A 20,785-nucleotide genomic window follows, 5' to 3' on the forward strand; every position below is an offset into this window, starting at 1 on the left:
TATTAATGAAATCCCCCATAAAGCTCTGATCACCTTAAAAATACTAGTAAGATAGAGCAGCACCATGAGACAATGGGCTGTACCTACTGCCTGTATCACAGTAATTCCATAGTGGCAACTGTTCTAGTTCAGCTGCTCACATAAATTCCAACACCCAGACAATGTTGTGTGGAATGTGGAGGATGAGCCTGGTGCTTGGCACCTTGTACCATGTGGAAAACAAGTGAAAGCTACTGGCTCCAGAATTCAAGCTGGCTCAGCCACAATTGTTATGGCCATTTAGAGAGTGAATCAGCAGATGGAAGCTTCACTGTCTGCCTTATTCTCTGTTATCTTTTCACCTTTTCTCACACTCTCTAATTCTGCATTTCAAGTAAATACATCATTCCAAGTTTTTTTTTTTGGTAAACATTAATCTTAGTCTACCTAAATAAAAAGAAGTACCAAAACTCTCAATATACAGACAATTCTTGCCCTTTGTCTCTAAGCTTTCCAGTATCTCCTTAGTCCAACTGAAGAAGGATTCAAGGCAAAAACTAGATTTAATATGAAGAAACTTGAACTGACTGACAAAATGTCCCACTTGTTTCTAGATCCTTTAACATTATTTTCTGGAAATGAGCTTTAGATATGCTTCATCCACAAGACTAAAGTCATTTAATACCTATAGATCAAGATTTCTGTTGCTTTATACTCCCAATCTTCATCAACAAGTGACACATCAACCCTTTGGTCTGGCTGGCAGTTTTCCTCGACCATCAGGCACCTTAAAGCAAAAGTGAAAATTCATATTATATTCAAGGCATGTCATTAAAAAAGACTTATATGCTTTTAACTGTTCCAAAACTGGAGCCTCCCATAAAAATATCCATAATCATCACTGCAAACACAACATGAAAACTAATATGCAAGCATTTCTGTTACAGAATTAACATTACAGACTTAAATTTCAAAGCAACTCCTCTTAACATATTCTTACATATAATACATAAAATATTCATCCAGACTCCTATATAAAGCAGCATTATATTTGTTACACTGAAGTAAGCCACAATAAACTGGGTTCCAGTCATTTCAGATTGGTGGTTAATGATGTGGGAATCCCACATGCAGTGCCTCAGCCAGGCACAGCCCTGGCTGTTGTAGCTATCTGAAGAAATCAACCAGCAAGCACAAGGTCTCTCTCTCTCTCTTTCTCTGTTTCTCTCTCTCTTTCTCTCCAATGCTGACTTTCAAATAAGTAAATGAATAAATAATTTTCAAACCAGTCTTTAAAGTCTTGACGGGGCTTCCAGGTCAGACCAGAAAGCAACAAAATTATATTACACTCAAAGTAAATTTTGCCTTACAAAATTATATTACACCCAAAGTACAATCAGTGCTGCCTATTTCTATTAGTGTGCATACTGCTAGCAGTGATAAGTACTTATGGAGCCCTTAGACTATACCAGAAAATGTCTTAAGCCTGATCGTAAGGACTGAACAGGGATACAGAGGGTTCTAAAATTCCTGTTGAATAAAAATGCAAATGAAACAGAGAAATGAAGTCAAGCCTTGCGTCACTGAAAAACAAGCACAAATTCTGAAAATATACTTGAACTAGTATACTTATCACATCACCAGGTAACACAAATGTTTGGGACCATCATCATATACACTGTCTGACCCAAACAACAGTATGCAATATGTGACTGTGATTTGATCCAGTTGCAGGGCTCACGGATAGTGGTTCTTTGATGCTACACTATCCATCTTGATTGACGTAATATTTGAAAGCCCAAACAGATGACTCTGGACCTTGCTCAGTAAATGTTTTATATTCCACATACTTTCATTTCATTTTCTCCAGTATTAAATTTGGAAATGTGTTACTAAATCACAAAACTGGTAATGAGAAACAGACAGCCAGCATATAGAAAATCAATGAAGCTAAAATACACCATATGTTTTCAAGAATTTAAAATTAACATTTTACCTATACTATTGATTGTATTTGCACGCTACAGAATTTTAGCAGCAACATCCATTGAATCCCATTAGGAAACAGTTTATGGGCAAGAATGACACATTAGTATTAGTATCAATTCACAACAATCCAATTTTGGGAGTGTGAAATCACTGAAAGAACACACATAGTCAGGATCACCTTTTTAAAACAACAGAAAGTACCATTTCCTGTTTAGAATTTCAAATCAACACTGTTTAAAATTCATTAATCAACAACATTCTTTAATGTTTTCATGACAGAGTCAAAAAGTTCCTTCACCTAACTAATTTAACATTCAACTCACTTAATTTTCTCACATGAGCCTAATAAGAAGAACTTACTTTAGGTTTTATTATCTGAGTCATGGCAGCCATACGTCAGCTGATGCATTTTGCCAATTTTAATCTTATTTGATATCATGAAGAACTGCATATGTCCAGAAGTCCATGATGAATAGACATTTTAAAAAAAAATTTGAATTGAATCGAAAGCTAGAGTTGAGGTGTTATAACAGGAGGCTGAATGAGCCTAAACACTACCAACATTTTAAACTCAACAGAATATTAATGTTCCCTATTAGGTTCTAAATACATTCAATACACTTATTATTTGTGCTGGTTCCATTGTATAAAGTCACCACAAATCATGAAAGAGTGATTCAGCCGTGTTGTGGCCTTTAAGGAGACACCTGCAACACCAGCACCCTCTATAGATGCTGAATCATGTCCCACATGCTTCACTTATAACCTCCCTTGAAATACACTGAGATAAGTAAAAATGATTGTCATATTTGTATGCCTGCCCCCTAGCTGGAAGACGAAAACGAGGCTCCTGCATCTGCAGCAATCTACTAGCAACGCTTGCTGCTGAGTATAAGGAGAAAAAAATAACCTGCCCCGTTGTTGGTAGAATCACAGAATAGTATACCTACTATGACAGTGTGAAGAGTGCTCAGACAACTTAATGTTGATCTACCATATGTCCAAGGTGTCCCATTCCTATGAATATATCCAAATGAAGTGATATCTGTGCATGGCAAATCAACTTGTCTCCCCATATATAGCACCAGAATCTATGATAGCAAAGACATTGAAACAATACAGACTCCCATTGAAAGAGGGATGAGTAAGAAAACTGCTACGTTTTCCTCAGGGATACAATATAGCCATTAAGGAAGGGATTCTACCATTTGCAACATTCTATCATTTGCAAAAGTTGATCATCATACCCAGTGAATTAAGCCAGTCCTAAAATGGAAAATAACATGTCTTTTCTCTGATACAAAGCAACTTTCAGGTAAAACACTAAAACAGATATACAGGTAAGCCCAGAGTGTGCGTGTGTGTACACACATATATATATGTTTATACATATATATACATATACATATATATATGTATATATACACATTAGATGTATGCATATACATACATATATGTGTCTATACATACAGGAAGAATTATATAATGAAGATTAACATACAGAAGATTAGAAGATATGTTGCAGTATCTATCAATAGTCAAACAAAAGGAGAACTTAGTCAATAAATTTATCTTGATTATATGGATGTCTATGTTAAAAAGCAGAGTGTTGACAAGTAATTGTTCCTGAAGGACTGTACTACTGTAATAATATGGGGGAAATTGATGGAAGGAAGGTGTTGAGGGAGAAAGCAGAGGTAGAACAGGGACTCTCTCTGTGTCAAGAAAGATCATAAAAATAAACACACACACACAAAAATGAGTATAAGAAAGCTGCCAAAATTTAATTACAGAAAAAATAAAAAGTGCTGTGATTTGGCTCACTGATTTCATCAAACTGTACCTGAAATTTGAAAGTTAATGATCGGAGTCTAGGAAGGTAGCCGAATGTAGAGGTTAGTGTAGCTAAGCACATGCAGAAATAAAGACAAATATTGGCAGAGTAGAGAATAGGAAGAGCAGAATTGCTGGAAAAGTCATCTGAAACTCCCCGGAGTTGGCATGATCAAGGCAGGGGACGAGCAGACATCGAGAACTGAAAAAAAAAAAAAAAAAAAAAAAAAAAAAAAACAAAAAACCTCCCAAGACAGCAAATGGCAACTTGAACTGCTGGAAGCAGGCACCATCTAGGGTAAACACTGTTGCAGACAAAGAAAAAAATAAAAAGAGGAACTGGTGAGTCACTCTTTGAAGTCTCATGTGGCGGAATATGAGCCTATCCCCTCCTGAATACTCTCTTGGATTTGGGCCACTCAGACGGACACCTAAATCACCCAAAACAGAGGATCCTAGGGGATAAAGGTCTCTCTCAGAGACTAAGGCTTCTCTTGGCAACCCAGAAATGGCAGGGCAGATTCCAGGGGAAAACAAGACTGGTGATGCAACAAAGTGAACTGCCCGGCTGGTGGCAGTGGGTGCGTGAGAGCAAAAGCACAGTGAACTGCCATCACTGGCCTATCACAATTGGGAGAAGATGTAATGCCCTTGGAGTGTAGAAAGGCTAGTTTCTGATCACACATAGTGTGGGAGGAGCTGGACCACTCCCACTCAAGGCACCAGGTTGGGCAGGCAGAGGCCGCAAAAGCACAAGGCGGTGGGGGACCTTTGACAGCCAGAACACTCTGAATAGCCACTCCACGGTCAGAACTATCTAATCTATACTAGCTCCATATCTGCCCAACAGCAGGAAAGGTGAGTACCCAGGAAAGTGAAAGCACCTGTCACCCACAAGGTGGCAGCAGCCAACAAACATCCTGACTACCTAACCAGCTGACAGAAAAATTAGTGTTGGATGACAGAGAACCATTAGGATGAACCACAAGAGACAGATTAGAAGGGAAAAAAGGGGTCAGGCAGTTCGCAGGGAGTACCTGGAGACCCTCTTGACAAGGGGAAATGGCAACAATGCTGGAGCAGTGTTGTAGTGAACGGCAATCCCTAACAGTGGCTGGTGAACAACAATACAGACCCCAGCGACAGCCAAGGATCTAGCGGCAGCCATGGCTCAACTCTTGTGGCAGCCAGGTAATACATCTTAGAAATCTGCACTAAGGAGATGGATCTGCCAACCAGAAATGCAATGCCAAATGGCAAAAGAAGACACAGAGGTACTATGATTGTTACTGAAGACTCTCCAGCAAAGGAGGAAACGCCTTGACCACCCTCAGAGTTAACTGAGGAAGACCCTGAAAAAAATGGGAGACACAGAAGTCAGAGAACTCATAAACTTTGTAAACAATGCAAAGCACAAGGAATCTAAGGAATACATTAGAAAGTAAATAACAGCAATGAATCAAATGAAAGCAGATATATCAGAAATTAAGTACACAGTGGAGCAAATTAAAAGTACAGTGGAGACTCTCAAAAAATAGAATGAATGAAGCAGAAGAGAGAATTTCAGAATTGGAAGATATTTCCTGTCAACAGGGGGAAACAATCAAAAAGCTGGAAGCAGAGCAAGGTCAAACTAAAAAAAAAAAAAAAAAAAAAAAAAAAAGTATCCACGAATCAAAAGATACAATTAAAAGACCCCTAAGAGTTAATGGAAGTTCCAGAAGGTGCAGAAACAGAAGCTGGTATTAAAGATGTATTCAAAGAAATAATAAATGAAAAGTTCCCAAAGCTGGAAAAGAATCGGGAAACAATATACAGGAGGGTCATAACACTCCCAACAGAGTTGATCAGAAACAAACTTCACCATGACACATGTAATCAAGCTCTCTTCAGTTGGACATAACGAAAGACCCTTAAATGTGCACATAAAAAAAAATTGAATGACCTATAGAGGAACCCCCTCACTCACAGTTGACCTCTCAGAGGAAACACTAAATGCCAGAAGAGAAAGGAGTGACTTATTCCAGATTCAAAAAGGGAAACATTTTCAGCCCAGAGTAACGTATCCTGAAAAACTCTCCTTTGTCTTTGAAAATGAAATAAAATTATTCCACAGCAAAGATAAATGCAAGAAATTGCTTTCTAGACTTGCCTCGCAAATGATATGAAAGATGTTCTTGTGAAAGCAAAAAGGAATAGCAACTACCAAAACCAAAGGCAAATGTGGAGAACATTCCACTAAAAGACTAGCAGAAGACTAAATCAAATAACAACCCATTGCTAAAATGACAGAACCAAACTGCAACCTATCCATATTAACATTGAATGTAAATGGCTTAAACTTATCAATCAAACACTACAGATTAGAGGACTGGATCAAAAAACTCCACCTATCTGTTGCTTGCAGGAGACACATCTCACCAACAAAGATCAGAAGAAACTGAAAATAAAGAGCTGGTTTTTTGAGAAAATCAACAAAATAGACTCCCCACTAGCCCAACTAATCAAAAAATGGAGTGAGAAGATGAGCATCTATAGCATCAGAGATGAGAAGAAAAATCTAACAACACATAGCTCAGACACACAAGAAAATATTAGGAACTATTACAAGCAAGTATATGCAAACAAATCAGAAGACACAGAAAAGATGGACAGATTTTTGGACATACATATCCACCAAAACTAAATCAAGAGATAATTAACAGCCTAAATACTTATACATTGAACTGAAATTGACTGCAAAATTAAAGCCCTTCTAACCAAGAAAAGTCCTAGACCAGATGGTTTCACTGCTGAGTTCTAAAAAGCTATTCAAGAGGAATTTACTCCAATCCTCCACAAGCTTTCCCAAACAATAGAAATGGAGGCAATCCTTATAAGCTCTATGAAGCCAATATCACCTTAATACCAAAGCCAGATAGAAAAGCAACAGAAAAAGTGAACTGTACACCAATATCCTTCGTGAACAAAGATGCAAAGATCCTCAAGAAAATACTAGTCAACAGGAACAGACAGTACATCAGGCAGATCATTCACCCGGACCAGGTGGGATTCAGCCCAGGCATGCAGGAAAGGTTCAACATTCGTAAATCAATAAATGTGATACATCACATCAACAAATTGAAAAAAAAAATATGATCATCTCAATAAATGCAGAGAAAGCATTTGATAAGATCCACTACCACTAAATGATGAAAACCCTAAGCAAGATCAGTATAGAAGGAACATTCTACAGCACAATCAAAGCCAATGCCAGCATCATACTAAATGGAGTAAGACTGAAAGCCTTTCCACCAAAATCTGGAACTAGACAGGGATGTCCACTGTCACCATTATTATCCAATATAGTATTGGATGTTCATAACAAAGCTATTAGGCAAGAAAATGGAATCAAAGGAACTCAAATTGGAAATGAGGAACTGAAAGTATCTATTTGCAGATGACATGATCCTCTACATAGGAGAATCAAAAAACTCAGTTAAGACACTACTGGAACTCATAAGAGACTTTGGCAGGATAGCAGGATACAAATTAATGAACACAAATCAATGGCACTAGTGTACAAAAATAATTTCATGACTGAGAAGGAAATTGTAAGTACAGTCCTTAAAGCAGAGAGGAATCTTAAATATCTAGGAATTAAGCTAACCAAATATGTGGAAGACCTCTATGATGAAAACTATAAAACATATTAAAAGGAAATAGAAGAAGACACTGAAAAGTGGAGAATTTTACCATATTCCTGGGTTGGCAGGATCAACATCATCAAAATGTCCATATTACCAAAAGTAATATACAGATTCAATGCAATCCCAATCAAAATCCCAACATCATACTTCTCAGAAATACAAGATACAAAAATTCGTCTGGAAACACAAGAGACCACGAATAGCCAAAGCTATCCTGAAGAAGAAAAATCAAGCAGAGGGAATCACAATTCCAGACTTCAAGACATACTACAGTGCAATGGTCATCAACACAGTCTGGTACCGGTACAGAAACAGAGGAGGATATTAATGAAATAGAACAGAAACATCAGAAGGGAACACACACATGCATTACCAACTACTCTTTCACAAGAAAACTGAAAATAATCCAGGAAAAAAATTCTTGGCCATTCAACAAATGCTGTTCGGACAACTGGATAGCAGCCCGCAGAATCAAGAAACAAGACCTGCACTTGCCACATTATACAAAAAAAAATCAGCTCTAAATGGTTCAAGGACCTAAATATACACCAAGAAACCATCAAAGTATTAAATAAAAATAGAGGAAGCTCTCTCCTAGGAATAGGAATGGAACTAGACTTCTTAGGAAAGACCTCAAAATTATAGGTAGTCAAAGATAAAATAAACAAATGGGACTATATCAAACTAAAAATCTTTTATGCAGCAAAGGAAATGATTAACAAAATGAAGAAGCAATTAACAGAATAGGAGAAAATTTTTGCACATTACACAGGTGATAGGGGACTAATATCCAGGATTTACAAAGAGCTTCAGAAACCCAGGGACAGAAAAATCAATCAAGCAAGCAAGCAAGCAAGCAAGCAACCCTGTGAAAAATGGGCAAAGGAAATGAACAGAGATTTTTTTCAAAAGAAGAGATCCAAAGGCTAACAGACATATGAAAAGATACTAAGGCTACCTAGCTGTCAGGAAGATACAAATTAAAACCATTCAGACTGGCCTACATTCAGAACTCAACTAACACCTGCTTGCAGGGGAGTGGGAAGAAGATATCCTCCTTCACTGCTGGTGGGAGTACAGGCCAGTACGGCAATTATGGAAATCAGTATGGATAGTGCTTAGAGAATTGCAAATGAACCTGCCACATGAACCAGGTATTCCTCTCCTAGGAATATACCCAAAGAAAATGAATACTGCATATATGAGAGGCAGCTGTAATCCTACATTCACAGCAACAAAATCTACAGTAGAAAATACATGGAAACAATCAGGATGCCCATCCAAAAGGAGTGGTTAAATAAAGAGCGGTACCTCTATTTTATGGAGTATTACTCAGCCAATAAGAAGAAGGAAATCATATCATTTGCAACTAGATGGTCACACCTAGAGACCATCATCTTCAGTGAAATAAGTCAATCCCAAAAGGACAAATACCATATGTTCTAATACAAGAAAACCATTATGAAAATTAGACTCTGTGTTTTCTTTCCATCACCTATGAACTGATTATTCAATGGCATATTTTTTTAACTCTATGGTACTGTATTTTTGCTTTGCTTTATCTTTGCTTTAACATCATATCTGTTATCAAACTTATTTGTGGCTTCTCAATTAAGGCAATGTATAGTGATGGAGTAAGAGAATATTTGGCTGTGTAATGAATGGTTACTCTACTGTACAGAGCCACAACAGATCTTGAACCCAAAACATCACACAATTTTTGATGTCTCTCCTGTGAGCCAAAATAGAACTACCCTCCTAAGAAACTCCTCTCAAGTGTTATAAAGAACATCATAAAAATCTTACTAATACACATAACAGAAGAAAAGCATGGCTTTAGCAGTCAACTAGACAATAAGGCAAACGACATTTTTCATGAAGACAAGGAATAACTGGGCAGCAGCAAAATGCATATATATAATGGTTACATATAAATATATAATATATATAAATGTCTGTTGCACATAAGGCAAATAAGCATTATGTAGGAAAATTAAACACTCAGGTAACCTAAGTATTTAAAACAAAGGACAAAACGAGTAAACACTTTACAATGAAAAATGCTGGAATCACTGAAATTTCATTATTTAGCCTATAATATTATCTAATCAAGAAAGTAACAATAAAAGAGCCAAAGGTTGTTAAGTGTTACCGTTAAGAAACTAACCTTTTTCTTTTACAAACATACTCTTTCTTTAAGTCATGGAGTTCTCTCTCGGCAAACCGAGCTGCCCACTGAAAAATAACAAAAGATGGAGAAACATGCAGACAAATGTTAGATGAAAATGAGCATGAACATCCTACAGCATACAAATATCGCTGTCAATGTATGCATCCACTGAAATGAAATGCAGATAAAACATTTTGAGTTGAAGGATCTTTTGGAAAAGGAAATATTTCAGGTAAGCAGATGACATGGGCCTAAAACTGGAGATGACTTGTGCACTTGCCAATGAATGCTGCCCTCTGATGTGAGATGGAGGACTGTTTGATTAGTCAAGTAATATGCTAAGGGCAATGTGGGAGGATGCAAGCTTCAGGCAATGGCAACAGAGACTCAGAATCATTACACATGGCAGCTTTGTATATTAGCCTCAAGGCGATCATCGCTACCGAAAATTCACTATGATTCTGTGAAACCATAAAGGTCTAAAACAGTTTTGCAGCATGTGGCTAAATGCTATTTTAAAAAACAGATTAAATTATCAATGCATGTTGTACTTCCAGTAAGTTCATGTTGCTGCATATATCATATCCCATTTTATTCAGTACGAGGTAAAGATAAAATCAAATGTTACAGAGAACAAAGCTTGCACAACCAAGTGACTATCAACAGCATGCAATAATCACAACCATTCAAGTGAAAGGTTAACCCCATTCTGAGAGATCCCCAGATCACTTACACAATTATGTGAGGCTTTGGACTGGAGAAACTATTACGATCAATTAGTCTTAACATTTAAAGATAGATACAGTCACTTAATTTACAATCATGGTAGAGGCATTTAGCTTAATCTGCAATTTCTACAAATAAAATGGAATCCAATAACAAATTTTTACTTTAAAATGAATTCCAATGTAGAAAGAAACTTGACTCCCCAAATTAGAGAAGCACAAAAAACATATCTCATTCATTACTATCCTTCATATCAGAAAGGGTTACACGTATTAACCAACTCCAATATTTATGATGTCATCAACATTTGGTGAAAAACTATGCCAAAATCATTGTTATCGAAATCAACAAATTATTGAATGAGTGATAATATGGAATCAAAATTGTTTGATCTTTTGTTTATTTTTATAAAGTTCTATTTATTTTTATTTGAAAGTCAGATACACAGATAGGACTATCTTTCATCCACTGAATCACTCCACAAGCATCTACAAAGGCCCAAGCTGAGCCTATTCAAAGCCAGGGGCCAGGAGCTTCTTTTGGGTCTCCACTGAAGGTACAGGGTCAAGACTGGGCCATCAACAATATTCCCAGACCACAAGCAGGGAGCAAAATCGGAAGTGGGGTGGCTAGCACATAAACCTGTACCCAACTTGCATTACTGCAAATGCAATGCCAGGACTTTAGCCTCTAGTGTATTTTACTAGGTCCATTTGTGAATCTTTTGTAAAATAAATAAAACACATCTGTCTTTATGAACTAGGCAGAGAAGCATCACAGATAATAAAGAACCAACACTAAAGACATATGGTCAAAAATAAATACATACAAAGTCAGTACTAATAGTTAAGACCTCTCTTATTCTTTTATTTGAATAGTAACGAGACATTTTTTTCCAACACCTGTTCACTCCTCATTTGCCACACAGCCAGAGACAGGCCAGAGTAAAGAAGAACCCAGGATTCAATCTGGATCTCCCACATGGGTGTCAGGGACCAAGTTCTTCAACCATCAGCTGCTTTAGCCCAAGGTGCACATTAGCAGGAAGCTGGGTAAGAAGCAGAGGAGCCTGGATTTAAATCAGGCAGCCCAACAGAGGACCAGGTATCCTAAGCAGCATCTTTACTGCCACATGAACTGAACACCTAGTTCTGAGTCTACAGCTTATTCTCAAAGAGTAAGACAAATTTCAGCCAATCACTATGTTACACTCCAAAACACTGTGTTCAAACACTGAGCACTCACATCTACAAAGCCTTCTAAGAGGTCTGCTGATGAGAAAGTGACATTCGCTCATTCATGGAACTTGAAACTATCTCAGGGTAAAGACACAAAGAATGATTACAGTAAGGGCTGCTGTTGGGCCTTGAAGGCAAGCTGCCACTAAAGACAGCCATGTCCCACTTTAGAAAACTTGGGTTCAATTCGTGGCTCCATCTCCTTGTTCTGAATTCCTGATTAAACAAATCCTAGGAGACAATGATAACTGTTAAGTATCTGGATCCCTTGTCACTCAAATGGAGATGTAGACTGAGGTCCAAGCTCTCAACTTCAACCATCTGGGCTCTGACTAGTTTACTTTCAGTGGACTGAAACAGCACTTTCACTCTTATTCATATTTATGTCCTTCCTCCCCTCTTTCTCCTTCATTGATATCCTAATTATTCTCTCAAATAGTTTTTAGAAATACTTTCACTTCCACAGATACAACGTTAATAGTACTCAGTTATTTAAAAAAAATGAAACCTTGTCTTTCCCAATACATATAGAAATGGAGATTTTACCCTTTAAAAAAAAAGGTCCCACGAATATATGTTATGTGCTCAATTATTTGTAGATAATTGACAGCTGAAAAATATACATATATGTATGTATGTATGTTACATATCTATATCTAAAAGATACAGATAGGGCCTGGCGGTGGGGCCTAGCAGCTAAATGTCCTCAGCTTGAACACCCCGGGATCCCATATGGGCGCCGGTTCTAATCCCAGCAGTTCCACTTCCCATCCAGCTCCCTGCTTGTGGCCTGGGAAAGCAGTTTAGGACAGCCCAATGCATTGGGACCCTGCACCTGTGTGGGAGACCTGGAAGAGGTTACAGGTTCCCGGCTTTGGATTGGCGAGCACCGGCCGTTGCGGCTCACTTGGGAAGTGATTCATCGGATGAAAGATCTTCCTCTCTGTCTCTCTGACTTTGTAATAAAATCAATAAATCTGTTTTTTTTTTAAAAATATATATATATGCACACACACACACACATATATACATGATATTTTGAATTTTGGTCATTTCATGGCCTTTGTACATCTGAGGAACACTACTTTTTCTATTTATTATTTTTGGAGTTTTTTATTTAGAGGAAGGTACAATTTATTATAAAGTTAAATGGAAGGTAAATCACTGCAAAAGCTAAAATAGAAAAATAAGAAAGGATGGAGGGAAAAATAATGTGGATAGTACCATGCTTTTAAAATATGCATTGGAATACAGAAAATTTCTTAATTTTAGGTATATTAATTTAAAACGTTTTGTACAAATGACCTCAGTAATTTATCACCACGCATACAAGACATATTCATCACCAGACATACAAGTAAGTAAGTTCAAAGGAAGAAGGCAATAATTGTAACTGGGTGGAGAAAGAAGGTCAAACAAGTAATAAACAGCTGAAATTATAAGGAAAAGGGAGTAGAAACAGAATAAAGTTAATCAAGTATGAGAGCTGCCTTTTTGTAAAGAAAAATAAATTGTGAAATATTCTTTAGAAATTCTATAATATATTAAGTAAAGAATTCAGGATGCAAATAATAAGATATAGCACAGCCCCTTTCTTGTTAAATTTTCATAAACTTTGTAGCTCAGCAGGTTCAGCCATCTCTATGTTTACCATCATCCCATATCAGAGTTCTTGATTCAAGTCACAGTTACTCTAAGCTTCACAAAGAACTTCCTGCCAATGTGCCTTACAGGGAGGGGAGGATGGATCACTGCCACACCTAGGAGGCCTGAAGCTACTGGCTCCTGCATTCTGGAAGGTCCTACTCCTTGATTTGTGGTCTTTGGAGAGTAAAAAATATATAAATCATTGTTCTCTTTCTCTCTTTCTCATTTCATCCCTTTTCCCAGAATTCAAGTAAATAATCCTTGAAAAAGGTTTTCAAAAAGTACACACAAACGCAGCACTCACACACAATTTCTGTTTCATCTGAACGATGATCGGTGTAGTCATTTATGTGAGGATAAGATCCACATAATGAGCACTCAACTAATGTTTCACTCTGCATACTTAACAGTGAAACTGGCCCAGGGCAAAATACAAGTAAGGAAATTTCAGGAGCTGCAATCAGCAGTCGAACCAAGTCACCTCTGTCTGTGTTGCAGGCATCATAACTGGCATTCTAAAACACCAGACCAAATGCCAGCACTGATTTGATTGTTTCAGTAAATCTATAGTACTTTTCTTAAATCTGGAAAATAGCATTTTGCTGAAATCTAGATGGCACACCTTCTATATGTACTAATGTTAAAGTCACACTTTCCAAACAAGAATTCTACAAAAACTAATAGAATATGTATAAGACTGGACTCTGAAAGACTATGATTTCTATCTCTAGCCTTGACTATCTAATTATGTGATCTTGGGCCGTTTTCTCATCCTAAAACCTGAAACGGTATAATCTAATTTATACTTATTAAATGGGTTTAATAAGGAACATGTGCAAACTACTTTTAAGTATCTTGCCTAAAATAGCAAGAATTTAATAGACATCATCTTCATCCTTTAAAAATAAGTTCTTGCCTTGCACGCATCAGGATTTCATCTGGGTACCAGATCATGTTCCAGTTGCTCCACTTCCCATCCAGCTCCCTGTTTGTGGCCTGGGAAAACCAGTAATGTATGGCCCAAAGCCTTGGGACCACCCAATCTCATGGCAGATTCAAAACAAGCTCCTGCCTCTTGGCTTCATAATGGCTCAGCTCCAGCCATTGCAACCACCTGGGAAGTCAACTGGCTGATGGAAGATCTTTCTGTATCCCTGCTCTCTGTAAATCTGTCTTTTTTAACATAAAATGACTAAATTTTGATAATAACATGCATATGTATTTAGAAAGTGCTGAGAAATGGTGAAGAAAAATGAATCAATAATGATGCTAGCTAATTCACTAATGAATCTTCACTTAAACTCTGGAAACCAAAACAAACAGAATGTCAGAGAGGGGAGGGACCTGACAGTCAACACACCACTCTCTCATTCTATGCTCCTCTCAGACTTGCAAGTCTTCACTATAATAACAATGGCAACACCAGTTAACATTGACTTAATGCTTATCAGTGTCAAGCACTTGACAAACATCCCTGAATGCTGTCTCCACCTCCCTGTGACAGGTACTTCCCAGTAGACAGCTACTGTCAACAGCTCTATCTCTGTTCTTCCTTCTAAATGCTCCAAGTCTACAGCCACTTCACTTCTTCATCATGCAGCACAATTAGTTCCCCAGATGAGCCTTTTCTTAATTTGTACCAACAATCAGAATCACGTAAGAGAACCCTCAATGTTACAACTAGAAAGGGCTTTAGCTAGCTCTTTTTCTAATCCCATTTGTTTGACAAATGAGTAAAATGATCCAGAGACCTTTCAGGCTCTTCTGGATAACAAGGGGCAATCCAATGTCCCAAAATGTAAATACATAAACATGAGCATATGTACCAAGTTCCTCTAACCCTCTCACCCTCTTCTAGGCTATTTTGGAAGAAGAAAATGCTAAAAGAAGACTGATGGAATAACCACCATTTGATAATGTATTATTTCTCCAAATGGAATGTAATAACACTACTGATTTTTTAATATACCATCTTTTTTATAAATTTAAATCCCTAGCATTATCTTCCAGAAGGAAAAGCAAAATTTATTCTAAGAAACAGAGAAATCTTTAAGGCAATTTTTAACTTACCCAATTATGGTGGGCTCTTTTCTTACAATGAATAACCTGAAAAACAGAATGCTTGAAAATTAGTTTTCTTAAACAAAAAGAATATCTGTCTTTAACATAGGAAGTAACTCACAAGAAATAATCCAAGCACATTTTGTGCCTGTAAACACAATTTTCTCCAAAATTTCATGAACACATCATCTATCGTGTGTAAGTACACTAAAGGCAGCTAAAATTTGTAATTCATAAAACTTTTGGTTTATGTTCCCTTGTCAGTATTCAGCCACAAAAGGAACTTTCAGTTAACAGATAAATAGCCTGGTTGAATATGAGACCCAACTGGTGATTTAAAATCTATTTTTATTTCTGCAATGTAATTCCTTTTGTCAAAGACAGGAGACATGGTGACTTGAGATTTTTTTATTACACATTCTTTGAATCACTAAAAAATGGAAATGACTGGATATCACATTTATCACTTAAAGGAAGATATAAAACCAGTAAAGGAATCACTTTTCCCTTTCCATTCTACATAAAGGCACAGGATCTGATAAATACATACACACACTCCTAAACATGCACAACACACACATTCAACAAACACAAACACACACTTACCCTTCCTTGGTAATAAATAGTGGTTCTTTGCACTCTTTCTTCAGTATCTTTGGCTTTTTTACTATATAGAAGATATAAATTTTCAATTATTCATATGTAATCACCATAATAAAATAATATACTCTACCTAAAAAATATACATCAAGAACAATCTATTTACTGGAACAAATAACAAAAACTGCACATGCTGAGAAATACCAAATAGAATTCTCATTTTTTCTTGATCTAATATAAATTCGACTCATTAAGCTTTCCTAAAACAACAGTACATACAGTATTGTAAGTATATGATGAAGATTCATCCAGATATTTATAATCTTTAAATGACTAAAGGAAATGAATTATTTCCCTCACAAAATAATAGACCTTATCAGACTGCACATGTGGGCCTGGTGTTGTGGCACAGAGGGCAACCTACATCACCTGATGCCCATATGGATACCTGTTAAATCCTAGCTACTACTACACATACAATCCAGCACTGTGATAATGTGCCTGAAAAAGTAAAGGATGCTGACCTTTATGCTTCTGCCCTTGTATCAACAGGTGAGTTCCAAAGGAAGCTCTTGGCTCCTGGTTTCAGACTGACCTAGCCTTGGGTGTTGTGACAATTTGGAGAGTTAATCAGCAGATGGAAGGGTCAGTCTCTCCCATTCTGTGTGACTGTGTATCTCTTTGTGTGTATCTCTTTGTGTGTATCTCTTTGTGTGTGTGTGTGTGTGTGTGTGTAATTCTCTCCCCCTACCTCCAGGTTCTATCTTTGTTCTGTCTTTCAAGTGAATAAATCAAAAAAGAAGACAAATCAGCTACTTCCTTCATTAAAATAAGACCGACCCAACACTACTCTTTCTGACATATAATGAAGTATCCCAAGTATGCAAATACAGCTGAATCTTACCCTTTGTGTTTAGGTTTTCCAGTGTCCCCTTTGTGAATTAAGGAAAGCTTCAAGGTAAAAACTAAACTTACTCTCTTATAAACCTATACAAATATTAATATGGCTCATACATTCCTTTATATGTATGAGCCATATGCCAAATCCCTTCATATCCTACACTTTCTTCTCCATTGGAACTAAAGAGTAAAAACCTTGAATTAAATGTCTACCCATAAATTCCCTGATGTAATAGGTAAGACTGGTCCATACTCAAACAAGATTAAAAAAATCACACATGCTGCTTTGATATTGCTTTTCCTTTTAAGGTTTTCTATGAAATTTCATAACAGCAAGGATTTGAAATTAAAAAGTAGCAAAATATGCTACTTATATTTGGCTGCTTAAATATTTTTCTGGCTATTCTCCAGGTCACAAAAGAAAAAACATTAATACCAATATAAGTCAACTTCTCTTGTAGATTTGAAATTTGCATCAACAATCGAGATAGCTTTCTTCTCCGGCTGGGAGTTTTCCTCGATCATCAGGTGCCTCAAAGGAAAAGTGAAAATTTATAATGTATTCAAAGCATGTCATAAAGATTTATATTGTTTTAACTGTATCAAAACTGGAGTCTCCGATAAAAATATCCATAATTATCACTGCAAGCACAACATGAAAAACTAATATGCAACCATTTCTGATGTAGAAATAACACTACACACTCAAATTTCAAAGCAACAACTCTCAAAATAATCTTGCTGTCATAACAGTCTCCAGAGTGTTGTATATGAATCTGGCACAGAATCAAGATTTAAAAGGCAAAATAAAATGAATATAACAGATAACTTATAGATAACATACTCAAATCAGCATTAGACATTAGCAAAACCATAAAGGCATATAGGAGGAATCAAGAGTGATCCTGACAACCTCTTAACAGGAGATCACATGCACAGAGCAGGGGGGGACCCCAGAGTGGAGCAGGTGGACAGGAGGAGGCTTGTATCCCAACCCTGGAGACTCCTGGATCCTCACCAAGGACTATCAGTACAGGCACCAAGGGCTATATCCCAACTGCCAAGGAGACCACGGGGAATTGGACTGCCCTTGTAGGCCAAGAACTCTGAAGTCATCCACTCCCTTTCGGATCTCCCACATGGGATGGAAGAAGCCCAAATCCTTCCTTACAGGATCTAATGTCATTGGAACAATAGCTGGGAGCCCTGAGCAGTCCGCAGAAACAGAACAGTAAATTCCCTTCGAAACTCAAGAGGGGAGCTTTCTCTGGTCCTTACTTATTTCCAGCTTTGGATTCCCACCCTCTCTTGCAATGACCATCGGGATCACTATGGAGCCATTCCCCCACAAAATTAGAATAGATAGGCATAGAACAACAAGGAAAACTTAGAACCAGACAGGAAATGGTCGGCTTGGACTCACATATATCTTACTTGGTGGGACACAAAGATTAGTTACTCCTCACTAAGGTATTGAAGATTCCTCTGCACACACCTCCTAAAACGGTTCTATGCCTCAACTGTTGACATATGCCTTGTTAGAGTTATAAGCAAGTCTCAACTATCCTAAAATCCACCAAGTTCAGTAAAATTTATGCTTCAACACTATAAACTACTAAATACTAAAATGAAAATAGACACGAGACAGCTGAATAGTACCCTATAGCCATTTAAAGGTGCATAGCAGCCGGCTGTGAATAAACTAAAATAGAAATGTCAATGAAGAAGTCACAGGATGTGGTTCAGAACCTGCATTTTCAAACATATTGGTTACTCAATACTATGTCAATTAATTCCATAATGTAGTAATTGTTGTTGATGTCATGCTGTGGCTTTTAATTGGTCAGGATGATTTTTTGTCAGTTCTGCTTTCAGACCAGAGATGGTCTCCCCAAGAAACTGCTGAATTTTTATATATTTTTTATTTTTTACATTTTATTACTATTGCTATCATTTTATGATACATCTCCACATTCCCTTACTCCTCCTAATTCCCTCCTCCCCTACCTAGTTCGTCTATATCATTACTAACATATAGTTCTTCATGCTCAGTCATATGTCCATCATTGTGAGCATGGACAATGGCAGAGTCCAGAATCCTATTGTCAACATATAGTAAACAGTTTCATTGTTAAGTCCACCTTTGTCTGGAAGCAAAAATGCATACCACACTGCATCCTGACATCTGGATGGTAGTCTCCATTTCACAGCTACTGTACATCCCCTTAAATGAAAAGTCATGATACAAAATCAACAATAGAAAGAAAAATAGAAATTTACAATGCCATGAAGTTAAATAACATGTTACCAAATATGACAGTCTCCATTACACAGCTATTACACATCCCCTTAAGTAAAAAGACACAAAACAAAATCAACATCAGGGAGAAAAAAGAAATTAACAACACCAAGAAGTTAAATAACAAGCTATTAAATGACTAATGTGTAGCTGAAGAATGAAAATCAAGAACCTTCTTGAAGAAAATGATGCTACTGCATGATCTACAAGTCATTGAATGATTTCATCATAACAAAGTGTTTTGAAGAGATGAAACTAACAGAAAACAACAAAACCCATGTGATAGTTTCCGCTGATCTTTGTTGAAGTGTGTCTCCTCCAGACAAGAAACAGATGGGTTTTGTTTTTTCATCCAGTCTACTAATCTACAATGTTTGATTGAACTTAAGCCATTTACATTCAGAGTTTAATATACATGGGTGGTACTTTGGTCCTGTCATTTTAGGAATGGGTTGTTCATTGGTTTAGTCTTCTGTTGTCATTTTACAGGATGTTCTTCCCATTTGCCTCTGGTTTTGGTGGGTGCTATTCCTCTTCTCCGTCAAGAGAACATTTTGAGGTACCATTTGTAGGGCAGGTTTGGAAGAGGAAAAATTCTTTTAACTTTTCTTTACTGTGGAAGAATTTTATTTCATTTTCACAGGCAAAAGAAAGTTTTGCTGGATATATTATCATAGGCCAACAGTTTTTTTCTTTTAGAATCTGGAATATGTCACTCCATTCTCTTCTTGCCTGTAGTTTCCTGTGAGAGATCTCCTGTGAGCTTAATTGGCATTCCTTTATATGTCAATTGAATTTTCTCACGTGCACATTTAAGGATCTTTTCCTTATGTTCAATTGAAGATAGCTTGATTATCATATGTCATGGTGAAGATCGCTTTTAATCAAGCCTATTGTGAGTTCTATGCCCTTCCTGGAACTTGTTTCCCAATTCTTTCTCCAGATTAGGGAAATTTTCCTTTAGTATTTCATTAAATACATTTGCAAACTCAGCTTCTCTTTCTGCACCTTCTGGGACGCCCATAACTCTTATATTTGGCCTCTTAATAGTGTCTTTCAATTCTTGAATACTTTTTTGGTCTGATCCAGCTCTGCTTCCAGCTTTTTGTTTGCTTCCCCGATGACTGGAAATATCTTCCAATTCTGAGATTCTTTCTTCTGCTTGCTTCATTCTATTCTGGAGACTCTCCACTGTACTTTAAATTTGCTCTACTGTGTTCTTAATTTCTGATATACCAGCCTCAATTTACTTTGTTGCTTCCTTAAATTCTTTGAACTCTTGCATGAGCTTCTCATTTTTGATCAGAATCTTTAAAATGAGTCTTACAGATTTTGTGTCCCCCATTTTCTCGATGTCTTCCTCAGTGAACTCTGAGGTTGGCATAGCGTTTTGCTCCTTTGCAGGGGAGTTTTTGGTAATATTCATTCTGCCTGTCTCTTCTTTTGCTCTTGATCATTGCACTTCTGGTTAGCAAAGTCTTCTCCTTCGGACAGGTTTCTAAGCTGTGTCATGCACAGATCTACAATGTGATTTTACTTATTGCAGTTGATACACAACTTTTTGCTTGCAGCCACTTGTGCCACAACCTCCAGCGAGTTCCAGGTCTGGGTTCTTATATTAGATTTCCACCGTGGTCTCCATAGCTCCGGCTCC

General features: G+C 37.1%; 1 protein-coding gene across 1 annotated transcript; it reads right to left on the minus strand.

Moving 5' to 3' along the window:
* Positions 1–657: 657 nt before the first annotated feature.
* Positions 658–17,357, minus strand: LOC131480853 (cTAGE family member 6-like). The gene is made up of 5 exons (XM_058667329.1): positions 17,269–17,357; positions 15,939–15,999; positions 15,342–15,377; positions 9,658–9,725; positions 658–766 (listed from the first exon to the last, which is right to left on the minus strand). Exons 1-5 carry the CDS (start codon positions 17,355–17,357, stop codon positions 658–660), a joined length of 363 nt encoding a protein of 120 aa, XP_058523312.1.
* Positions 17,358–20,785: the final 3,428 nt, after the last annotated feature.

Source organism: Ochotona princeps, chromosome 7 (assembly GCF_030435755.1).
Source record: "Ochotona princeps isolate mOchPri1 chromosome 7, mOchPri1.hap1, whole genome shotgun sequence".
Taxonomy (NCBI): Eukaryota; Metazoa; Chordata; class Mammalia; order Lagomorpha; family Ochotonidae; genus Ochotona; species Ochotona princeps.